This window comes from Neodiprion pinetum, chromosome 1 (assembly GCF_021155775.2).
Source record: "Neodiprion pinetum isolate iyNeoPine1 chromosome 1, iyNeoPine1.2, whole genome shotgun sequence".
In the NCBI taxonomy this organism is placed as follows: Eukaryota; Metazoa; Arthropoda; class Insecta; order Hymenoptera; family Diprionidae; genus Neodiprion; species Neodiprion pinetum.
The window spans coordinates 39,092,250-39,114,762 of record NC_060232.1 but is presented as its reverse complement, the minus strand read 5'-3'; the positions used below and the strand labels follow the sequence as shown (position 1 = coordinate 39,114,762).

Here is a 22,513-nt window from a genome sequence, read left to right as displayed (position 1 = left end):
AATTGCGTTTACTCGTCCCGTATGAGCAGATGAAGCACATGTATTTTCCAAGGCATTGATCACAGGTATAAGATATGTACACCTTAAATACTCACAATCAGGTCTTCTGGCACGATTGATGGTGATGTTGGTTTCCTGGATAAAAGTGTATACCATCTACGTTTGGTAATAGCCCAAAGAATATCCATCTACATTAGGGTGGCCCTTAATATGGGTAAAAAAAAAATTGATCGCGCCGCCCTCCAAAACGGTTCCAAATGATAAAAAAAAAGCACGAAATTTCCGTAATTTTAATAAAATTCCTTACTTTTTCACAATCGGTTTCGTATTTTTATTTTTTTTTTTTTTTTCATTATGTTGATGTGAAACTTTTTTTGCATCATCGTAACAACGATTCATACGTTAAAATTTGATTCACTTTGCCGATTTCCCTATGATGCATAAATAAATAAAGGCATCAACATTTCACTTGATGAAAATAAAAAAAAGATATTATTATCAAGAATAATCTACCTACTTTCCACATTTTTTTCATTTGTAATTTTGAATTTGGCGGTCGATCATAAAAAATTCCCCGATGCAAAAAAAGAGACGTCTATGCGAAACTTTTAGTCGGATCGATGTAAATAAAATTATTGTAACATGCAATCTTTTGGGATATTTCTGTGTTTTAAATAAATGAATTTGAACTGAACGAATTAGTATTGATATGTTATGTGTACATTTTTTAAATATTATGTTTTGATCGATTATGTTTGATTTTGATGTGATTAAAAACGTTCAACAGCAGCTAAATCGAATTATTGTTTCAAAATAATAGAACGGTAGAACTGAACTCTCATCAAATCTAGTATGGAGGACCTTATTATTTGATCTGTATATTGAATATCAATATACAATAGCTTCGGAAAGTTAAAAAAAAAAAATTGACTCGTAAACTAGATTTAAAGAATCAAAATTTCTCCAATCATGAAAAAAAATTGATAATTAAATTTAAGTTCATGCTTACAGCCACGTCTTCCTCTTAACGGACATAGCTGGGACTTCGTGTGGATTTTTTTTTTATTATATGGAACCGTTTTGGAGGGCGGTGCGATCAATTTTTTTTTTTATCCATATTAAGGGCCACCTTAATCTACATACATGCATGTATTATACATACCTATATACGTACTTCGTATAAAAGGTAATATATATGGTACGCATAGGAGTTTCATCGTATATTTTAGGACACGATTCGTGGATGTGTGGCAGCCGGTCACATGCATACAGTTTAAGTGTGCTACACTGCGTATGATAACGTTGTTATCTGCTGACATCAGCGAGGTAGTGCAGTAATATCTATATTTGTGAGCCTAATGGGTCCGATGATGAATACATGCGATAGGATCCATAAATTCACTATGCAGGCATGTTTCATTATTCAGGAATTCCAACATCGCATTCCCATTACACGTACATGAATGATACATGCAATATCAGAGTAAGTAGGTGAGCGAAGAAAATAACGTACACTGGTAGTTTAACTTTTCATTAATTCCTTTATTATTAAATAAATTTGCCAGAGGCGGTGTCCCCGGCAACGATCACATAGAGTTAATTTTTTTATCTTAATTTACTAAATTGTTTTCGTTTCTCTTCCGAAAAAAAATTTTATTTTCTTTTTTTTTTTTTTTTTTTTTTTTTTTGTTGACTTCAATATTCAATTGCAACAACACTATTGTCACGATAATACGAGAAAGGCGGGGGAACTAAAAAGGATAAAGAAAAAGAAAATATAACGATGCGAGGGAAAAAAAGATTTTACACGTACAAAAAAATTCGTACGGTAAGGAATATCGTTATATTTCTATACGACATACTCATTCGTCGGAAATTGATATTATCGTACTAAATTAATTCTCACAGCATTCTCAGTAGGTAGACAATACTTGTAACTACATACTAGTTGAGAAATATTTATTATTAACATACTTAAATATGCAATGACGCGTAGTCACCGTAGTTATGCGTAATTTGGTTGACATCTGGGACGCACTTGGGTGTACATTCACAATAATTCTCATCAGTTTATACAACCCACGTTGCGACGCAATATCAATACGTCTGTTCGGAAAAAAAATTTACGCTGCTATAACATAACGAAGGTGTACACAATTGTTCATTCGAGTTGAGCTGCGGTAAACGTAAGAAGTGAATAGCTCCGTTCTCTGATGTCAATGACCATATTTTAATATACAGCTTTTTTTTTGTTTATTTTTTTTTTTTTTTTTTATTTCATTATGATTTGTCGGGTTTTTTTTTCGTTTTTTTTCTGCTTGAATATACATGATATTTTACAAAAGCCATAACACGTCGTTACATCTAAATGTTAAATGATTATTATAATATTATGTGATTATATTATACATACCATGCACTAAAACATGCACGGCACGATGTAAAGCTATTTTTTTTTTTTTCATTTATAAGCCCCGTGTTTCTTCTCGCAGTTAGAAGTATAAATTACACGCATGTGTTATTATTACATGTACAGCTGGTGCCCGTAGGTACTATATTCCCGACTCTTTAATAAGCCGTTATTTTTCTTAGTATTTACTCGTATATTTGTATTCCGTGTATTCCCTACATAGCCTTTTCGCATTTCATTATTATCATCATACATACAAGCTATTTCCATTTCATTCCAATGAACAATTATACGCGTAAATATACACGGTTGTATAGACATAATATTATGTGTATCAACTGCAAGACTCGTCGGAACAAAGGTCACAAACTTATCTTGAAAATAAGAGAACAAAAATAAAAAATAAAAAATAAAAATAAAAATCGAGAAAAACATTGTGGAGAAATGTCCAATCAAATCGAACGTTCCAACTTAAATACTTTACCTTAATATGTTCTGTATGTCGACAATAGAGAAAAAACAAAAAAAAAAAAATGACACCGACGAACATATTTTCAGTTTCTATCTTCTTTTTTTTTTTTTCGTTTGACAAATAAATGAGATCACATATTTCCTTTCATTCCCAAAGTATAAAATTTCACATACGCGCACAAAAACGCAACAGCATACCGTACTTATTGATAAATGTACAGAATTATTCTTACTATTTTTACCTCTTATTATTCTCCTTCTAACTTTTATACTATACATACTGTTATATCGTTGATTACAAAGATGGTACTCGATGAAAATACACTTATATTGTATTATGCTCATCTCGCAAGTTATTACGGATTGATACAAGTCGCCGTAGCATTTTACATACCAATATATATATATATACATGTATGTATGTTAACTATGCAACTCCCTTATCGTAATGTTGACATACATATTTTAGTTGTTATACATAATAATATACTATTCACGTACATTATCCAGGTTTGTTTGCGGTACATTACGTGTAACATACCTATTATGCTACAGGAGGAGAAAAAGGTGTAAACACTGGCTAGTCCGATTGGTGCCAGAATAATACACGTTTTGGAACTTTAAACGTTGTACATTATGTATCTATATGTTTGTATAAATTAAACTAATATCAATAATTATAATAATGACGATGATGCGTGTATGTGTGAATAACGATAAATAATTTTTCAACAACGGTAATACCGTACAGAGGCGCAACGAAATCTGGTAACAGTATTTAATGACGAATATTACCCCCCCCCCCCGTCTTTGCCCGTAGAACAGTTCGCGATTCGCGGCGAAACGTGGCAATATTTATTTACCGCGAATCGTTAGAAAGCTGCGTTTTGCGAACCCGTTCGCAGTAGTAATAACAACAATAATAGTAGTGAGTCATGAAATTCGTTGAATGGTGTCGCGACTGTTGAGAGTTTAGAGCAGCGAAAGGCAAGCGTCGTGCCGCGTACACATAATATACATACGGTACGTAAAACTTTATACGTTTTACGGCTATAGTCTCTCTGCGCTTGTCCCAGCGTCGGTTTAGCTTTGAATGTGTGCGGGGTGGGTTGTATTAAAAAACTTATGCCGCATCTTACGTGAATAAAATCACACAGCGTGTATGCGCACCTATGTAATATACCGGGTGTGCGTGTATGCGTGTGTTATATTCTGCCGGCACGCTACATCGATAATGGTTGTGTGTAACATACGCTCGCCGTGAGTCTTCCACGTATAGCCTCTCGCTAAGCATACGTGTACTATCGTATATCTGTATTTACGAATATATAGTTATATAGTCAGAGTCGATACGCCGGCGACGATCTTGACCGAACGTTCACGAAGCATCCGCCAGAGTGAGAGAGAGAGAGAAGGAGCGATACTCCTTCAAATAACAACACACCATATTTACAAACACACGACCGTGTAAGGCGAGTTCCTGCCCAATTACGTTTATACCTATACTCGGCGCAAGCTAACATACGGTTTATAGAAAACCTCGGTGTTGGTATTGTACGTTTAAATGCAATGGTGGGTGGGTGTGGATGAATTTGTTTTTTTTTTGTAACATTTCAAATTAAACGTGTATGTGTGATGTGTGTGTACGTTTATATGGAATTTTTTTTTCTTCTTTCCCTAATCTTATTTGCCAAATTGTTCACTGTTTATTTTTTTTTTTTATGGAATTTTTGTTGTTTTTTTTTTCTTTTTAAATCGGTTCTGCACCTTCATTTTTCGATTACTATTAAACTACCACTATAGGCAACGCACTATGTATGTACCTCGGTATCCCGCACACAGTATGCGTGTAAGCTGAACAGCGCGAGGGTATGTCGAAATTATGTATGAATTTCACTTTTTCACATTGATTATCGTCGTCGTTGTTGCTGTTTGACATCATGGTTATGATTGTGATTATGATTACGATTACGATTATCGTACCAAATCGCGTTTATTTCTACCAAGTCCGTGATACATTTTTGTTCCATCACCTCAAAGTTCAAGCGGCGGTATAACCGGCCTGGGCTCGTCTTCGGAGTCGTAGAAGTAGGGCTTCCTCTCGTAGACAGATTCCTCCTCGGGGTTGTCCAGCTCCTCAAGATTCGCCTGTAGCGAGGCTTGCAACGAGGCCTGGAGCCTCTTGACCGCTTCCTTAATCAGACCACCCTCTCGAAGCAGGACCTGGAGCAGCTCGTAGGGGTCGTCAACGTTTGTGCTCGACCTCTTCTGGCTGTGATGATGATGATGATGATGCTGGTGGTGGAGGTGATGGTGGTGGTGATGGTAGTGGTGATGACTCTGTTGCCTCTCGTCCTCGGTCGCGTCGACTCTTAACCTGCATGCTTCGCACGTCGCCGCCGGGTCTGCCCACGATCTCGACGGTATCCTGTAGGGCGAAGGGCGACTTTTCTGCGTGAAGCTCGATTTGGCCTTGAATCCCGACAGCCTGAGGTTCTCCTTTATCTGGGATACGAGCAGATCGACGTCTCTCGTGAGAAACTCCTGCGTCGTCGTTGCCTCTCGCCTCGGCATAACGTCGATTAAATTCAAATAAGTGGTCTCTTCAGCTGCGCTCGGCATCTTTACGCCCGTCGTCCGTCTTCCGCCGGGAGAAAGAGGAGTACTGCTCGTTCCTTCGGGTTGTGCCGCTGCTGCTACGCTCGCACTCCTGCCGTATTCTTGTACGTATTCCTTACTCTCTCGGCAATGGTATGTCCTGGTCACCTCCGAATCCCTCGCTACCACAGAACGCGACCGCAATGCAGTTGGTCTTTCTCCTCCGTTCAGGCGAGTTCGAACTTGCGGGCCGCTGATGTGTACTGGGTCGTGAGCGTGACTCACCCGGCTGACGAAAACTATCCCACCTCTCTCTCACGCCCCCTCTCTCAAGTCTCACTCTGCCTCGCTCTATTCTCCACTCACTGACGATGATTCGACCCAGCTAAGCTACTTGCTGCTCGGCTATTCTCTGGATAGACCGGCAACGGTATCACCGGTCGACGACGACGACGACAACAACAACAACAAAAACAATAACACAACAAGGATAAATCGAGTTTGGAATTTTCCTCGTTATCGTTCGACCGCCGAGTACGATGTATATGCGTATATCAATAGACTCGTACCGGTTCGAACAAGCTGTATTTACCACCGCCGCAGACTCGGTTTGTTATTGTATTGAAATATTAAACGTTGATGAACGAGATTTCGATCCAACTCTCGGCTTCTTACGCAGCAGGTATTTCCTCTTGATATTCCTCTCTATCTCGGCCAAACTTTTGTTACAACTGTACTTAATGTAGCTCTCGGTTCTTTTGTCTATTGTTGTTATTGTTTTGGTTTCGAATAGCGTCGAGCGTCTGTGTATGCGTTACGTCACACTCTACGCGCTGCCGACGGATCGTCGTTCGTAACCGACGTCTCTGTGTGGCTACGCGGCTGTGTGTTTATCTATATATCGTATATCCGCGGAACGGAACAAACACGAGATACAGAATATGTAACACTCGCACTCGTAGTCGAAGCACACACGTGCAAACAACTTAGAACCGGCAAGAGTTTTTTTAGAGAGTTAGAATTGAGAACAGTTGATTAAACATTACACAATAATGGCAACACGCGGGTTCGGAGACTGTAGCCGGACTGACGAAATTATGGACACCGTTGCTGCGAGCGATAGAGAGTCGGAGTCAGAGCCAGCCAGCCAGCCAGCCAGCTAGTTAGTTACCACCGTACGACACGACACGCTCTCTGCAATCGAGATGATGGTAGTTATGTATAATACGTGTATATGCAATATATATTTTGGTGCGCGATCGTTGGTCGTTCGGTCGTGTTTATTATATATATACGTGTATGCGTAAGTGCGCGCGCGCGCCTCTCCGCCTATATCTCGTTTAGTATCCGTGTTTTGTTACGTGTCGACGACGTACGTTCGGAACACGGGAGAATCGAGCCAGCGACTACTGCCTGCCTGTCTCTCCCTGACGCCGCCAGGCCAGCCTTCCTTCCTACTCTATTATTGTTTTGGAACGACTCGCGCATGCGCCGTGGCGCCTTTTATACTCGCTCGTGTAAACAAACCGTTAACTCAGGCAAGCCCGGTCAATCGATACCCACTCGCTGGTATGCATCCGCTACTATTCTCGATACCGTTTCTCCCTCTACTGCCCGGCACGTAATACATCGGTCAAAATTTAACCCCCGTAACGGGAATATTATTTACAAACATCACAGCCGTTTGGCTAATTACTTCGGTGATTAGGGTTTCAGCCTAACTGCTGCGTAAATCGACCATCGGTCGATTCGTTCTCCGTACTCGGGCAGCCTAATCGCTACAGCGTTTGGCGATATCTTTGCCATTTTTAAACCACCTGATCGACCTCTTCCGGTCCTCCTTGCCCTTCCCCCGACCTTAGGCCCACCAACCCTCAGGTCAGATCAAGGTTACACCGGAGGCTCGTGCGCGCCTCTGCGGAGGTGTGTAGATGTGTGCGTGTGTTGTTCTCGGGTCGCCCTCCCTCCCTGCCTTTCTGCCACGCTGTCTATCATTCATCGCACCTTGTCCTCCCGGCGCCAGAAACACGTGCGCTTATCGAACCCCTTTTGTATTCCGCCTTGATTAAAGGAAAAACAAAAAGTATTGTTTACATTTCGAGGAAACTGTTGTTTATGACCGTTATTTTTGAATATCCGTTCAAGTTTCTCGTCTTTACACCTGGAACTTGTCTCGTCTTCGTCGGAATCTATCTACCAAGGGTACTCGACGAGGAACTTCCGGTTTATGTTATTCTCGATCGGGAAAAGAAACCTCGGAAAAAACCAATACTATTTTCGAAGATATTTTGTTTTCGGCCTCCGTCGGTCCCTTCCAAATCGTTCGATCATCCTGAATGACATTGGAAACTGATTTCCCACATTTTAAGATTGCATCTCAATCGTTCTGTCTGACAAAATCAACCGCGTTTGTAATTTCGCTTTTTATCCGCTTCCTGTGCTGTTTTTATCTACCTGTAGTTTTTTCCCTATCGTCCATTAATTAAGGCATCGGAGACAAATGCGGGCTGTTGTTATTCGACTCTGTAAACAGGAGTGAAATACGCGTCAGCTGAGGCGGTTTTTATACCGTTTATATCTACCCGCATAACGTAGTCTAAATTTAGATGAAAGCCCTAAGTGCGAACGAAGGGCAAGGATGCGTACAAGGGGTGAAATTCAGTTCGATGACTTCGGTGTAACGATCAACCTGCCATTGCAGAACTCTAGATACGTTGATGTTTGGGAGCTGTATTCATTCATCATTAAACCTGAACGAATGTACATATATCTGCAGTAATTTAGCTAGCTATGGGTCAAGGTTAAGGAAAGAGCCGAGAGAGAAAGAGAGAGAGTTTGATTTGACGCTGGGATCCGTACACGCTCGTGTGACCGCAATATAAACTTAAGTGGTTGAAACAACAAATTCAAAACAATGTATAAAGCGTAGGGCTGTCGAAATCTGTATTATCGCACTCTCCTGATTTCACGATTTTTTCGACGGTTATTACCGTTATTACGTCGTCGAGAGTCAGCACGCTCTGTCAACTGTCAAAATTCATGCACGCTATTATCGTAAGTGGGTCTGCGGAGATACCAGTATCAATTATGTAACCAAAACGTATCTCGTTCTTATAATTATCGCTATATTTAATCGGATGAATTTGTAAACTAGCTCAAGGTTCGTTGAAGCTAGCTGAATTATGCGCCATTCCTTTATTTACACACCAATCCACGCAGGCAGGCAGCTATTTATTATGCCAAGGTGCCTGCACGAGGCACCTCAATTAACTAGTACCTAGATTTCTGCATCGTTTTCAATTCATAAATACAATGCTAGCGGGTTGCAATCGCGCTACCCACGTTGTGAAGTTCAAAACAGCTCGGCTGATTCTCTTTCTTTTCTTCGAAAATCAATATGCTTGGGTTATTTTCATTGACTTTTTATTCCAATTCCTACAACCAGACTAATCGTGTTCCAAAATTATTAATTAAATTTTTTTTGGGTCACGCATGACTGTTAATTCTAATACTTGACTCTCTTATCCCTCTGTTTGATTATAATATTTGTCACAATTCGATTTTATTCATTTTCTTACATAAAAAATTACAAAAATACGTGCTTCGTTTTTTATAATTGAGCTAGTTTTTCTCAAAAATTTGTACCAAAGTGTAACTGTTCCAGCCTCTTCTGAGCGTCATCATAGACCTTTTTCACGGAGTTAGGATTAGCGAGGAATCTCTGCCAAAGGATCAACTTTTCCCATTCGAATCCGTCGATATTTTTACGCTGTGAAGAAATAGAATAATATAAAATCAACGCGACTCTTTACGAGGAAAGTGTTAGGAAATAAATAATTATAATTGTTCTTTTCATTCGTAAAAAGTACTTCTACTTCTCTATAAAAAATTACCAGTTTTTCCTTCAGCCGTTTTCTCCGCGCTGCAACGTCGTTTTGAAGCTGTGAAACCCGGCTGACCACTTCCTTCGTTCGCGTTGCTGTTTCAAACGACGTTTGTATCAAGCTCGACGTGCGGCCGTTGTTTATTTCCCGTTGATAAACTTCTTTCAGTTTGTCTTCCCTATAGAAAAAAGTTTTACCGGTTGCGGTGGTTAATAATGTTCATGACATAGTTTTTAAAGTCCAAATTACACGTATAGTTGCGTTACATACATGTGCATATGCATGGCACATCGTAAATAAACATTGCAGTTTCTAAATTCATGAGCAGGAAGAGTGTAGCTCCAGAGGAAAAACAAATATCAAAAGAAATAAATTTTCAAATTGCAAACCAAATACTCGTGGAATTAGAAAGTAAGATTAGCAAAAAATTGATGAATCGCATGCATAAACATATCTAATAACGTCCATAACGTGAGGATTTGAAATTTCACAACTTTGACGTATGATTCGAAAACAGTTGCGACCAAGGAGATAAATTTAGATGTGTAAATTGCATGGAAAATGAATGTTGACAGTTGAGGTACGTGTGTTTGTGTCGAAAACACATACGTGGGATACAAGTATAGAAATATCAAGAAATTTCAAACTGGAAGTTGAACAATTTTCGGAAATAAAGCCGTGCATCTGAAATTTTTGATGAGGTTTATTGGGATGGAAACTGTCCAAATTATGTACTTTCAAGGACGTTTATTTATACCCTGCCCTGTACTCACAATGATATGACCCCGTTTAATCTGCCGTCAACATCGTCGCCGAATATTTTCTCTTCGTTTGCTTCATTATCTGCTACTAATCGTTTGAGTTGCCTCATGGACTCGGCCAAAGAATCAATGTCGTTTACGTTACCATTCATCATAGAAATAAATATTTTGTTGTATACATTCCTCTTAGCGGGTGGGCCTGAAACGATAGCGTCATATTCGGCTTGCATTTGCTGCGTGATGTTCTGTAATTGAAATGGTAAATGGAACAGTTAAAAAACTTGAATAAGAACATTTGTTCTTATTAATTATGTCACTCCATTTAATAAACAGACAATAAACATATACACACATCCCTCACTGAAGAGAGCGAATATTCGGTGGAGAGATAATACCGGGCATCTGCGACGAATTCAACCGCTTCCATAACTCTGTTGAATTGCAATTCCAGGAGCATGCAAAGCAGGTCTGAGTGCGCGTGTCCGCGTTCACGTGCTAATTCCCGAAGGCGAAGCATACTGGATAGACGGTGTTCCCTTCTCTCGTATCGAAGCCGAGCATCCAGCACAAGAATTTCGGTTATGAAAAATTCTGCAGAATGCGTTACCGCCTCCTCCACTTGATTTTCTCGCCAAAGTCGGACCTTTTCTTCTAAATAATCTCTCCTTCCGATCAACTCCGTTACCTCCGCCCTGAAATAACCGCCTAATTGAGATTTTTCGAAGATATTACAGATGTCAAGTATAGATAAAATACTCACTCGAGATGCGCTTGTGATTGAGGCAGCTTTGGGTTACCATTGTTATATATATTCACTGCCAATTCTTGCATGGCCAGACAAGCATCTGCGCTCGCTTTGCTAGTGACCTCTTCGACCTTTGAAGTAATCAAGCTGAAAACCATATTTAATGCTTGTACATCTTACAAAATTAAACTTTATACAGCAATAAAGAATATGCAATACTGATTAATGATTTACTTTTTAAAACAAACGGATAATTCTTGCAATATTTCTTCTCCGCGTCTGTCTCTGCTGTCTTCCATAAAAGTGTTATAGTCTGAATCATTGATGTGTTCGTCTTTGCCAGTGTTTCCAAAATGTCGTTTTATACAAGCAGTTAAATAATTGATGTACATCTCGGTCTGAGTTTTGCATAGCTCTAAAGGCATCTGGGTCCAAACGACTGCAGGTCCTTTCTGAACCAAATAGTCAAAATATGTATTGTTTGTTTCGAATGACATAATAGAAATTTGTACATACAGTTTCCTAATTTCTCTTAGAAATTATTAAATGTTATGATAACTTTTTAATTCCAAGTTTTGTACCATCTCCGCAGCGTCAGCATAAACATTGATTAAATGTTCCACATCTTTGTACAGAACTCTATGGACTTCGTCAAAATCCCTTGTGAGATCCAAACAGTCCTTGTAACGCTCTTCCAATTCGCTGCTCGCTTTAGCAAGCTCAATTTCTTCCTGCTCAATATCTTCGTTCACTCTGTCTTCCTGTTCCCTGTAACACAGAATTTCCTAGTATTTAAAGTCCAAAAAATTTTTATATTAAAATGACTTACTTTAAATTCTTAACACTTTGTTCGAGTAACTGTAAGTATGCCCAATCCTCCTTATAAGCTTCTCTCTCCACTTCATATTGACAATTATAGTCTGTTTCATCTGTAATCTTAGAATGTAGGAGTTGGCGTAGCTCAGGGCAGTTTGCAGTGGCCTGTTCAAGCTCGGCATTCAGATCGTCGGTTAACCATTTATTAGTTTTTGTCAGATGTTGTTTTCTGCAATTCGGACAAAAAAAAAAATCGATCTTACTTGCTTAGAGGTTTATCAGTGTTCCAGTTTCTTTTCAACTGAGATATTAAAAATACTTACATTTGAATATCCTCTTCTGATAAAAAATTCTCACGCGTAACATGAGAGCAAAACCATTCTAAAAATCGCCGGCTGTCAGATTGATGGCATATTCTGTTTAATATTTCTGGAGTTATGTTGGGTGATATGTCAGGGAAAATTTCATGAATTTTCTTGTGCAAAATTGATCCTGTTACTTCCATTGCTCGTAATTTGTGCGTTATTTGTAATATAATCGAGTAATTGAAGCAATCAGCCAGACACTTCACTAACCTTCGTTACATTCGACAGTTCGGTAAACAGAGTGTAGTTCAAAGTTCAAACCGCGGGTATTTACCAACGCTGTTTATAACCTACAAATTATTGTCCTCCATCTGGCTTTCGGATACTTTCCAAGCTTTCAGTGTAAAAAAAAATAGACTAAGAAAGAAGACTATATACTATGAGTGAACCACGTTTTAACAGCCACTTATCTACTATTTGTTCCACTTCATAAAAATATTTTTAAACATTACATAGGTATGACAGTTTTTTACGACACTCAGAAGTTTGAAATTCGGAATTCTTCAGCATCAACGAGATCATTGGCTATAAATTGACAAAAAAGGTGAATCATAAGCCGCACAAAATTTGGCAAAAGCTCCATACAGAGCGCAGCACTGTTCGACTCGCTTTTTTTAAACTAATTTCCAGTGGGGAAACCAATGTCGGTAACTGATCTATATTTACTCTATTTCCTGACAGTAGCTAACATAAGCAATGCATGCACGCCACGACGCTTGAGGGTATGTTAACAGCTGTTAACAGCATGGTTTTTTCATAGAAAATTAGTTCCAGAAGCCTGGTCAGAGGGCGCGCCGTTGATTCTCGTGTAGCCTGCTAAAATCCGGAACAAGTGGGATTACATTCTATATTTATTTATAAATTTGTCCGCTACACTTCATCACAAACGGGTTCTTTTACTTTTGTTAATAATAACAAGCCACAATGTGGCAGATACAGGAAGAGGAAAAACATTAGGTTGGTTTATTTTATTACCGACCCAAGAAGATGTAAGTCCCCGCAAGGCCTGAGAGTATTTAACTGTTGCCAACCTGAGGCATTGGTGTCGGGTTGGTTCCGCCGTCAGCGTGGCCTGCAGAGCCACCTTCAGAGTACCCCCGAAATCACGGGGCGCTGAAAAATTCGAATGTGCTTAGCTCGCATCCTGTGTCACGAATCTGTGCAAATTTGTGCTCAATTCAATAATTTTTCGTAATTAACTCGATCCGTGGAGCTGGTCTTAGTATGTGTTCATCAAATATACAGTTCAAAGTCACCGAGACGTTCATTTTCACGCCATATCTCTGGGACTGGTTTTTTCAACGCTAAAGAAATGACATTCACGATTACGTCTTCACACCGACACTAAATTCTTGATGTTCAATTGTGTTTTCACAACGCGCTTGATCATTTTTCTTCATAGATCGTGCGTGAAGTCGTTTCTGGTACAAATTGCGAAACCTTTCGACACTGTATAACCGTTACTTTTAATTTTCAACAGGTATGTGCGGGCTCTAGAGCTTTATAGAATGAAGAGAAGAAATTACAAATAACCGTTATGCAGAGCTGAAAACTACAGTGACTCTACATCGGCGAATATTATCGCCGATGCAGCCTGAAGTGACGTGTTAGGAGTCGATGTATAAAAAGAACCGATACGGTGAGTCTTACCTGCATCCTGTTAAAGTAACAAGATGCCATGATATTTGCCCATAATTTCATGTATAATCGGGTAGTGATAATTCTCATAGAGGTGATCTCAATATAATTATACTGTTGCATTCTTATGTGACACTGTTCGTAAATCCACTGCAGATAATACTCAATGTTTTGCTATATATTTGAAGCATATAAGATTATTCTGCCGTATCACATCCATCGATGTGTTTAGAAACTAAAGTAACTCAAATTTACGCCTGATACAGCATAGCCACGAAAACTTGATGAACACCGTTTGATTTGTGCTCGAATATTTCGTGCATCGATCCAAATGGGCAAAATCTGAAAAACGAGCAATCGCAGTTTGATTGTCTAGCTCTCATAATTTTCATTTGCAACATTCTGAGATATTATTTATTCTTGTGTAATTTCCTTTAGAAATTTTACCGAATTAAATTTTTTCGAGTTTAGAATCTTATATCAACACGTAAATTGGATAGGAAATTGAGGAGGAATTGCTATAACATTCTCAGATCATAAGTTTGTCAATAGATATATTTTATATCATAACGTAAACAAGATAATTGTACAAATAGCATATTATAAAAAGATGCACATATTCGGGAAGTGAATTTCTTTTCTTACTTCCCTACTTACGTCTCAGCAAAATATATTAGACGTATATACAATTAGTCTCTGAAGACAGTGTTACTTGATAATGAGACTTATTAGAGTGTTATCTGAATTCGCGTAAAAGACTTCAATTCAAGTGACACTGTTTATTGAGGACCATTATATCCGTACAAACAAAAGGATTGCAAAAGTAGCTCGGAGCAAGCCTTTGGCAAACTGGATTAGATCTACTTGAACCAAACCACGAAAGTCCTTGGAATTTATAATAATTTAACTGGAGAAACAATCTTGATTCCTAATTAGACGTATTCAAATCGTTATCGAATTTGTAAAACTCCGTTATACGTAATTCGTAGAATTTGACTTTAACAATTTCATCTCATTACATCCATTATATTATGCTTACGATACACACTTGACTTGACAGCACTGCTCCTAAAAACTATTGACAAACCTTCCGATGGTAGAATAATATGGTATTATTATGTTATCAAGGCTATTTTACAAAAAATGGTCGTTGTACGTTTTCGAAATGAAATAACGCCCTGATTTCTTCACAATTTCTAACAATTTTAACAATTAACAGCTAGTTACCAAGGTCTGATTACATATATAAATGTCATTACTTTTATCAGTAATCCGTCTCTCCAATAATACGCAATATTGTCGCTATATATACAAGACAAAAATATTCGCGATACTAAAATCTCAGTTTCACGGAATGATTGTATTACTTAGAGGTATGTATTGTGTTACTTGGTCAAAGTAAGTACTATAAAAACGCGAAGGAGGCTGCAGGCGCTGCTCAATTCACTTCTAATACGTTTTCGAAATTGAACAATGCTATATTCCTTCTCGAACAAGTTGAATCATCGTAGGCAGAGTGTTCTGATCATTCTAATGAATGACATATCTCAAGTCATGCTAGTCATTGCAAACCATCAAATGCTAAACCAAGAGTCTATTTAATACTTCAAATTTTAAATTATTGGGAAACCTCTGCCCTTAATCAGTGACGATTTATTAATCTTGGTTGGGTAAAATATTGCCATAATTAGTGAAGATGGTCCGACTTTCAAGAGTTATGTTCTACATTCAATTTTGAACTTAAATGATAAATCTGTTAATTTCGGACTCCAGTAACATTAATATATCCAAGTCAACATCGAGGATTGTTAACTGATTTCTTGAAACGCATCCGCATGACGCGTGTATACCGTTGCTCGTAATGTAACCGATCGCGATTCACGTTTTGTGCGTAAAGAAATATTAGGTCGGGAGTGACGCCAAAGATTATGCAATATTAGGGAAGCCTTGGTGTGATAAGGGACCCACATAAATGCTCTAGCCGAAGCATGTCTCGAGCAACGGTAGCACTTCAACAATCCTTTTCTGGAGACTAATTGTGCTAAGCATCTTTCTCGTATCTCGATTATCTTCGTTTGATTCGTACTCGACTGAGTTCCTCGAATATTGATGGCTGTGAAAGTGTTTTGTCTAGATTGAACATCGTTTTCGGCAGGTAATTTTTGTGGCCGTCTCTGTTTTCGCGCACGCTTTTCACTGGTGCACGAAATATCATCATCTGGCCTATTCCTGTTTTCTGTCTTGATCTGATTTTCATAAGAAGCTAAGTAACTTCTTGTTATGCGGTCTATCATTTCCGAACAAGTACCAACGTCCAATTGGTAAATACTGCATTTGTAGCAGTAAATTGGCTGATTCTCACTGCAACGTCGAGAGACAGTTCCCTCGTGCCGCGTTCCGAATCCAGTCCTCTTCAGAAACTCAGATCCGCAATTCTCGCAAATTAATATATCCTGCGACTGTAAGCTTGCCGCGGCTGTGGAGCCGTCTACCATCTCGTGGCTGCAACCACCGCGGCACTGCTCCATAAGTTACGTTCGCATCATTTCAGGAACATCAGGTGTTAGTTGAAGAGATATTAAGAGAATACAACATTTCAGGAATATCAGGTGTTAGTTGAAGGGACATTAAGAGAATATAACAGAGTATTTCACATATGTATTCGTACAAATTACACAAATCGGAAAACAGCGTTAGCAGCAAAGAAAAGGAAACTACCAGCGCTAGTGTGATATGCTATACGGTATAGGTGTACCTCCGCCGGTATTTTCTGCAATTTGCCAAGTTTTTAATGTGTAATCTGACAAAAGTTAGAAAACTTGTAATGCCATTTGCTCAAATTAATAAAAGCGAAGTTGTCCTGAAATGCTTCCAATAAATTGTTGAAAGTTTGTTTTCACTTGAAGCGAGTGGAGTCTGACGACCTACACTTTGAAAAACTAGTAACGTAATCGTAATTTCAGAAATGCGTACAAACTCGATAGAAATACAATTGCTGCTAGATTTAGAGCTGTAGTTAATTCCGATTGCATAATCTTGTACATCATACATAAATATACGAATGAATGGATGGCATGCAGAAATTGAGACAGCAAAGAATAGTACCAAATGTGTCATGCGTTAGGTAATTAGTGTGATTGTAGAGTAATTCTGATTGAATCATGCAGTACAATTCTTTTTTTTTATGCAGTTAGTTTACCAATAGGCTATTATATAGCATCGAGTGAATGAAACTGATTGTGAGACAGTAAACTGAAAGTAGTAAATTATAATCTGTGCAGATACTCACCCAAGAATTGTGGTTGGCGGTATAACGCTACCGCTAACAGTCGGCGGAGCTGGAGCCGGAAATACAGGGGGACCAGGCGGCGGGCGTCCACCACCACCAGACGGCCTATTCATTGGGACAGAACAAAGTTGATTAGGCAACTAATGAATACTAAAATGCTGATACTTCATGCTCGCAATCACGGCTGTACGCACTGTAAGTGTTGATGATGGCGCGGAGTCGGAGGAGCCGTTGGGGCATTGGCGGTTGTAACCCTGTGAACGTGTAGCTGGTGCAGCTGTAGCTGTGCAGCATCTTCAGCGAGGTAAGAGCAGCGCGAGCATTGTCTCCTGTTATGGACCTTGAGTACATGAGTTGACAAACGTTCAGCTCGGGCGGCTTTGTACTCGCATAACGCGCAAGCAAACGGTTTCAGGTGAGTGTTCAAGTGGCGTTTCAGGCACCAGTTGTCCACACCGCTCCAAGAACAGTAACAGCACGTGTACCTGGGTGAAAGGAATCGCCAAATCGTATTAAAACGTATACATCATCTCCATTGACTATAATCATATTTCAGCCTAAGAATCAACAACTATTATTGTGCAAACTTGTGATTTTCACAACCTTCTTTCTTGGGCTCCTTTCGACGCTCCTTTGAGGTGACTCTTGCTATTGCATCCGCCATTCTGCGTTCTCCGTGCTGGTGTGTGCATCGTGGTGGCAGGCATCCCTGGCGTTGGATAAAGACCAGTAGTTGACGTGGAATGCAGCTGATAGCTTTTGTTGTTGTACGCGGTTGGGTAGTTTCCGGTATGGTGGGAGCCAGTGGAAGCGGTTCCTCCGCTTCCAGCAGCAGCGCTCTGGTCCTGTAAGGACTTGGAAGTGCTACCGGTGGGTCTACGTATCCTGGCCAACTCGTATCGGTGTTCCCTATGCATTCTCAAGAAATGTTTCTTCACATGATCCGCTCTGTTAAATGGCTTATAGCAGACGTAGCAATGGAACGGCTTTTCCTCACGGTGAATGTTCTCGTGACGGGTGTACAGATCTCGCCTGTCCGTACCGTAGGGACAATACGGACACGCGTACCTCTTCCCGCTAGCCGTTGTTGTCGTGGTTCCGGTTCCAGGACTCTGCTGATAAAGTCGAACTTGAATTATACGGTCAGTACGAAAGTCTTCTTGTTCAATTCTCTTTTTCAATTAGCCACTATTGCCCTTGGAACAGTAGCAGAATTTTACGTCTCCTATAATCTGACTAACTTTCACCTGTTAAGTAGTACCTATTAGTTTAATATCGTATCTTCATATACCTGATGCAAATGAGCATGCTGCGTCGACGTTGCGGCGTGAACATCGTGAAGGAGAAAACTAGTGGCGGGAGGCAAAAGAGCTGCAGGAATTGTTTGGGTTTCCTGGGACCTACGAGACGGAGGTGACGGTCTCTCAGCCCGCTCGCGGACCCGCTCTAGATAAAGGGTAACCTCGTCTGCGAGGGAGTCTTTCCTGCACTCCGTGGATCGACCCGCGTGGTGCCCTACTCCACCATCCTCAACGGACACCCTGGACGGATGCAGTCCGAGGAAATGCTCGGCGACTTCCCGAGGCCCTCCGCCGAGACATTCGCCTGAAAATGACCAAGTTGGCATGTTCAAAAATTATTCGTCACCAACTTTTTTATAGGAAAAATTTATTGATTAAAATCTATTACAATCTATTTGTTAATTAACTATTTTACAACGTCAGTCACGTACGACTCAAGAGTTTACAAGCACGTTATTCAAACTTTGGAGTTTCTACTGAAAAATGATTCAACACCGGGAGATGTAGTGTCGTAATACTTACCACATTCGCAGCATCTCCAAGTGGCTTTGGTCGCGTGGTAGGCAGCAACTCGACTACCTTCTGTACATTCTAGAGGTTCTTCGGCGCAGGTCCAACCTGCGTCGTCAGTCCCGTCATTTCCGTTTCCGGTATCGTCGTCCGTGTTATTTTTATAGGATGCCGAAGTCTCGAACTCATTTTGTATGCTCGATGCTATCGTCGTGAGGAAATGAGACGAATTATTGAAAATTTAAATGTAAAACAGATGATCATGCAGTTTAGCCTCGATTATATACGTCAGAGCAGAAACATTAGCGCAAATATAGCAATTATAGTACAGGCGTATACGCAGTATAGCTATGACGACGCAGAGGAATTATATAAAATGTGCAACAATTTTGACTAATTTTTAGATTCATATTTTCACTCAAAGGATCGATCTCATTGTAAAATACGTTGTGATTATCAACACAATGCACCGAATTACGGATCCAGAATTGATACTGAACATCGAAAGACGTTACTTATAGAGTTAATGCGAACCCTGAAAAGTTTCTTTTCATCCGTGTAGGTATGATTAAATTGTTCGGCGTTCATCATTAAAGAACAAAGTACCTATGTATTCGGCTCTCAAGGTGTCCCATGACCTTATAATTTTCTTACTTCGGTGATCAGGATCCTCTCCGTATAGCTTTCTCGTGATCTCCTTGAACATATCTTCGTAGCAGTCAATCCTGCCGATTCCGACGCCGCTACCCTCCATGCCCACCTCCGGTGATGGTGCAGCGACCCTCCCAGTGTCAGCACACCCGGCGCTCGGCCCGGTTCGCGGTAAGCTTCGAGGCCGGGCCTCGGTTGATGGACCTGCTTCACCCTCCCTCCGCCGGCTCCTTCACCACCTTCTCCTCTTCCTCTGACGGTGCTACCGCTGCCGCCTCTTATACCTGAAATTGCGAACATCTCCGGTATTCTTATACCTAGGTTTCAACCCTGCGCCGGGCAGAATCTCGTAACTCCTCTCGACTCTTATACCTTTCATGCATGATATAGATACCGGTGTATATATGCAGATATATTATAACGTATATAAGCATGTAAGATAACATTGCGCGAGTGAGAAATAACGCTCATTGTTCAACATCATTTTGTTCTGAATCGCAGTTTCCTTAGTTTATAACTTTGGTGCTTTAATCATGCTGCATGTTTTCAACTTTTCTTGATCGGTCGCAACATTTTGAACATCATTTAATATACAAGCGACGGTTGATTTTTTTTTTTTTTCTTTTATAAAAAAATGTTAACTTTCTGTTATTTTTTTTATAATAATACAAACCGCCGAATAAGAGTTACTGTAAGTTGTAACGGTGAATATAGTCTTATATGCCATTGAAAGCTTCGCGCTTTCCGCGGCAAAAGAAATTGGGAACCGTATATAATGACCGCCGATTTAGCTTCTCAAAAATATCATTTTCTCTTGGCATTATACTACTTTGCTCGTATAATTTATTATTGTCAAAACGTACTTATATCGCAAAATGTGTTCGTGATGCATTACTGTACATTTTTTAGTCGACTTTCCGGGACATGGAAAAAAACGAATGTCAAGATTAAGACGATAACCAACGGTATTACGATCGTACTTTAATATACACTTTGTGAAAAATCGTAATATATATATATATATATATATATATATATATATATATATATATATATATATATGTATATATATACACACACACACACACACATATAGATGACAATCTGTTCCGGAATCTAAAAACGAATTCTCCCGGCACGAAAGATTTCTGTATTACAATTATTAGCATACTAATTTATCCTGAAACAGAGGGGGTTGTAAATGGATTTTAGCGTTATCAAGATTTATATTATACGATAATAATCGACCTCGAACTAAACTTGAGTAAAAATAAAAATTCCAAGTGAACAAGTATACATTGTATTATAATACAGCACGTTTGTCGTGTCAACGTGCAGCTTGCAGCTTGCGGAAACGTATTATCCATACGTATATGGGGGTTAATGCGGGGGTTGTTCGGGTGGTACAGGAGGATACAAATACGAATTGTCGACCGCGCGTCGGGCTGATCAAGAAAAGAGGGAACTAAGTTGAAGAGACGCGTTGTACGTCTGTATTGATCGCCCGGGGTCAGGGAGTCTCGAGACCATGTTCCTAGTCGTCGGCCCGGTGGTTCCATGCTTCGCGCGTGTGTTCGTTCGCCCGTTCGTGTGGGCGTGAGGGATGGTATGTACCGACAGAGCGGAGGGGCGGGGGTCGTTGGATGTGAGAGGAGAAAATCAATACACCCTCGGAGGAGGTCGAGGCGGCTGTAACTCGGCGCGCACGCACACCAATCCGATCGACGGATAAACGTGCAGACTCGGCGTAAACGTGGACGTAAACGCAAGCACGTAAACTTGAGCGCCAGGTTGGCAGGGTAGTTGGGGGGGGGAGGTTGGTGGGGTTCGTCAGGCAGATGGGCCTCGGCTGAGTTCGGACCGCCTCGGCTCCTTTCGACCTCTGCCCCTCCCCCCCTTTCTCATCGAGTTGGCAGCAGAGAAACGAGCACAACAAACGAACGACCGAAGGAACGAACGGTCGAACGGACCGACGGATGGATGGACGGATTGTCGACCGGTTGCGAGCCACTGACTGTAACGACAGCAGGGACACACGTTGGCTGAAACTTTTCGAGGAAACGGTTCTCGTAGGAACAGAGCTAGAGGAACGCGGTTAGAGAGATGTTCCACAGAATGTTCGTTAATTTTTCGGTTTAAATAATTACAATACGGTTTTGTAATCCAGGAGCTTTAAGGCAAGGCAAGCGGTTACGTCATCTATTCTCGTGCGAGTGGTGAAAACCCCGGTTTGTATCGTTTCACCGTAAACCCCCTGTACTCTGTAGTTATCACTTTCGATATATGCACATGGAAACGCGCGCACATTTACGTACGTACACAATACATACATTCATATTCGGGGAAGGACGCGCGCGCAAACAACTACTTCGGGTTTTAAGGGATGGTCGGGGGACGCACGACGCGACGGTAGAGACGGTTGGGACAACTGCTAGGCGACTACCCCATTGCGCCTGCCTACAGCTCGTGGGGTTTGCAGAATGCAGGGCACACCTGTGCGTTGCGAAACATCGTCGTGATCGCACCGTATTCGTATATATAGATACACGTACGTAGATATCATATGTATACGCGAAAGAACTAATTCGCAGGAGGACGAGGAGCAGGAGGAGGAGGAGGAGGACAGAAATGTGGAAGGAGAAAGGCCAGCATGACGCGACGTCCGAATGAAACAAGGCGAATTCGGGAGGGAAATTTAGAAGGCGGTGGATGATGCCAACGCGCCACGTACATACATACGCGAGAAACGGGAAGTACGGAGTACAGCTTACGTATTGTTATTGCCTACTCACTCTTTTCAAGTTTTGATATTTTGTACTCACCCAAAGTGAGGCTGAGTCGATCTCGTGTCCCGTAGAAAGGAACCTCGTGTTCCACGATGTTGAGTTGCAGGTTGTTTCCTCGGCGGCAGTCGGGTGGCGAGTGGGTGGCAGGCGGGGTGGTGGCTGGGTGGGGTGTTGGGTGGCGTTAGGAGGGGGTCGTTGGTGGGCGTTGGGAGGGGGGCAATATCTACCACCCCTCGCCCATTCAATCCCGCACAGTACACATGCCCATGGGCCTCCTCCTCTCTCTAC

At 40.7% G+C, this 22,513-nt stretch overlaps 3 protein-coding genes and 1 long non-coding RNA gene across 13 annotated transcripts; 1 reads left to right on the top strand and 3 right to left on the bottom strand.

Annotated features, from left to right (window-relative positions):
* Positions 1-2,242: 2,242 nt before the first annotated feature.
* On the bottom strand, positions 2,243-6,895 carry LOC124214059 (GSK-3-binding protein-like). The gene has a single exon (XM_046616033.2). It carries the CDS (start codon positions 5,501-5,503, stop codon positions 4,916-4,918), a length of 588 nt encoding a protein of 195 aa, XP_046471989.1. The 5' UTR covers positions 5,504-6,895; the 3' UTR covers positions 2,243-4,915.
* A 2,116-nt stretch (positions 6,896-9,011) lies between these two features.
* LOC124215615 (HAUS augmin-like complex subunit 3) lies at positions 9,012-12,559 on the bottom strand. The gene is made up of 9 exons (XM_046619215.1): positions 12,009-12,559; positions 11,699-11,914; positions 11,451-11,637; positions 11,104-11,321; positions 10,885-11,016; positions 10,477-10,816; positions 10,137-10,369; positions 9,373-9,541; positions 9,012-9,248 (listed from the first exon to the last, which is right to left on the bottom strand). Exons 1-9 carry the CDS (start codon positions 12,188-12,190, stop codon positions 9,111-9,113), a joined length of 1,815 nt encoding a protein of 604 aa, XP_046475171.1. The 5' UTR covers positions 12,191-12,559; the 3' UTR covers positions 9,012-9,110.
* Positions 12,560-12,861: 302 nt separating this feature from the next.
* On the top strand, positions 12,862-18,353 carry LOC124215622 (uncharacterized). The gene is made up of 3 exons (XR_006882404.2): positions 12,862-13,272; positions 13,531-13,689; positions 16,970-18,353. It is a non-coding gene; the product is annotated as an uncharacterized lncRNA (long non-coding RNA).
* Positions 13,047-22,513, bottom strand: chn (zinc finger transcriptional factor charlatan). 10 transcript variants are annotated; one of them, XM_046619200.1, is made up of 8 exons: positions 22,262-22,513; positions 19,395-19,723; positions 18,801-18,992; positions 18,269-18,582; positions 17,581-18,092; positions 17,172-17,462; positions 16,978-17,082; positions 13,047-13,163 (listed from the first exon to the last, which is right to left on the bottom strand). In XM_046619200.1, the coding sequence occupies exons 2-8, from the start codon at positions 19,540-19,542 to the stop codon at positions 13,154-13,156; spliced, it is 1,572 nt and encodes a 523-aa protein (XP_046475156.1). In that variant the 5' UTR covers positions 19,543-19,723; positions 22,262-22,513; the 3' UTR covers positions 13,047-13,153. The 10 variants fall into 10 exon arrangements, with proteins under 10 accessions (XP_046475156.1, XP_046475067.1, XP_046475125.1 ...); XM_046619111.1 differs by lacking the exon at positions 13,047-13,163 and adding an exon at positions 14,226-16,190; XM_046619169.1 differs by lacking the exon at positions 13,047-13,163 and adding an exon at positions 14,226-16,190 and having other exon boundaries at positions 17,581-18,089.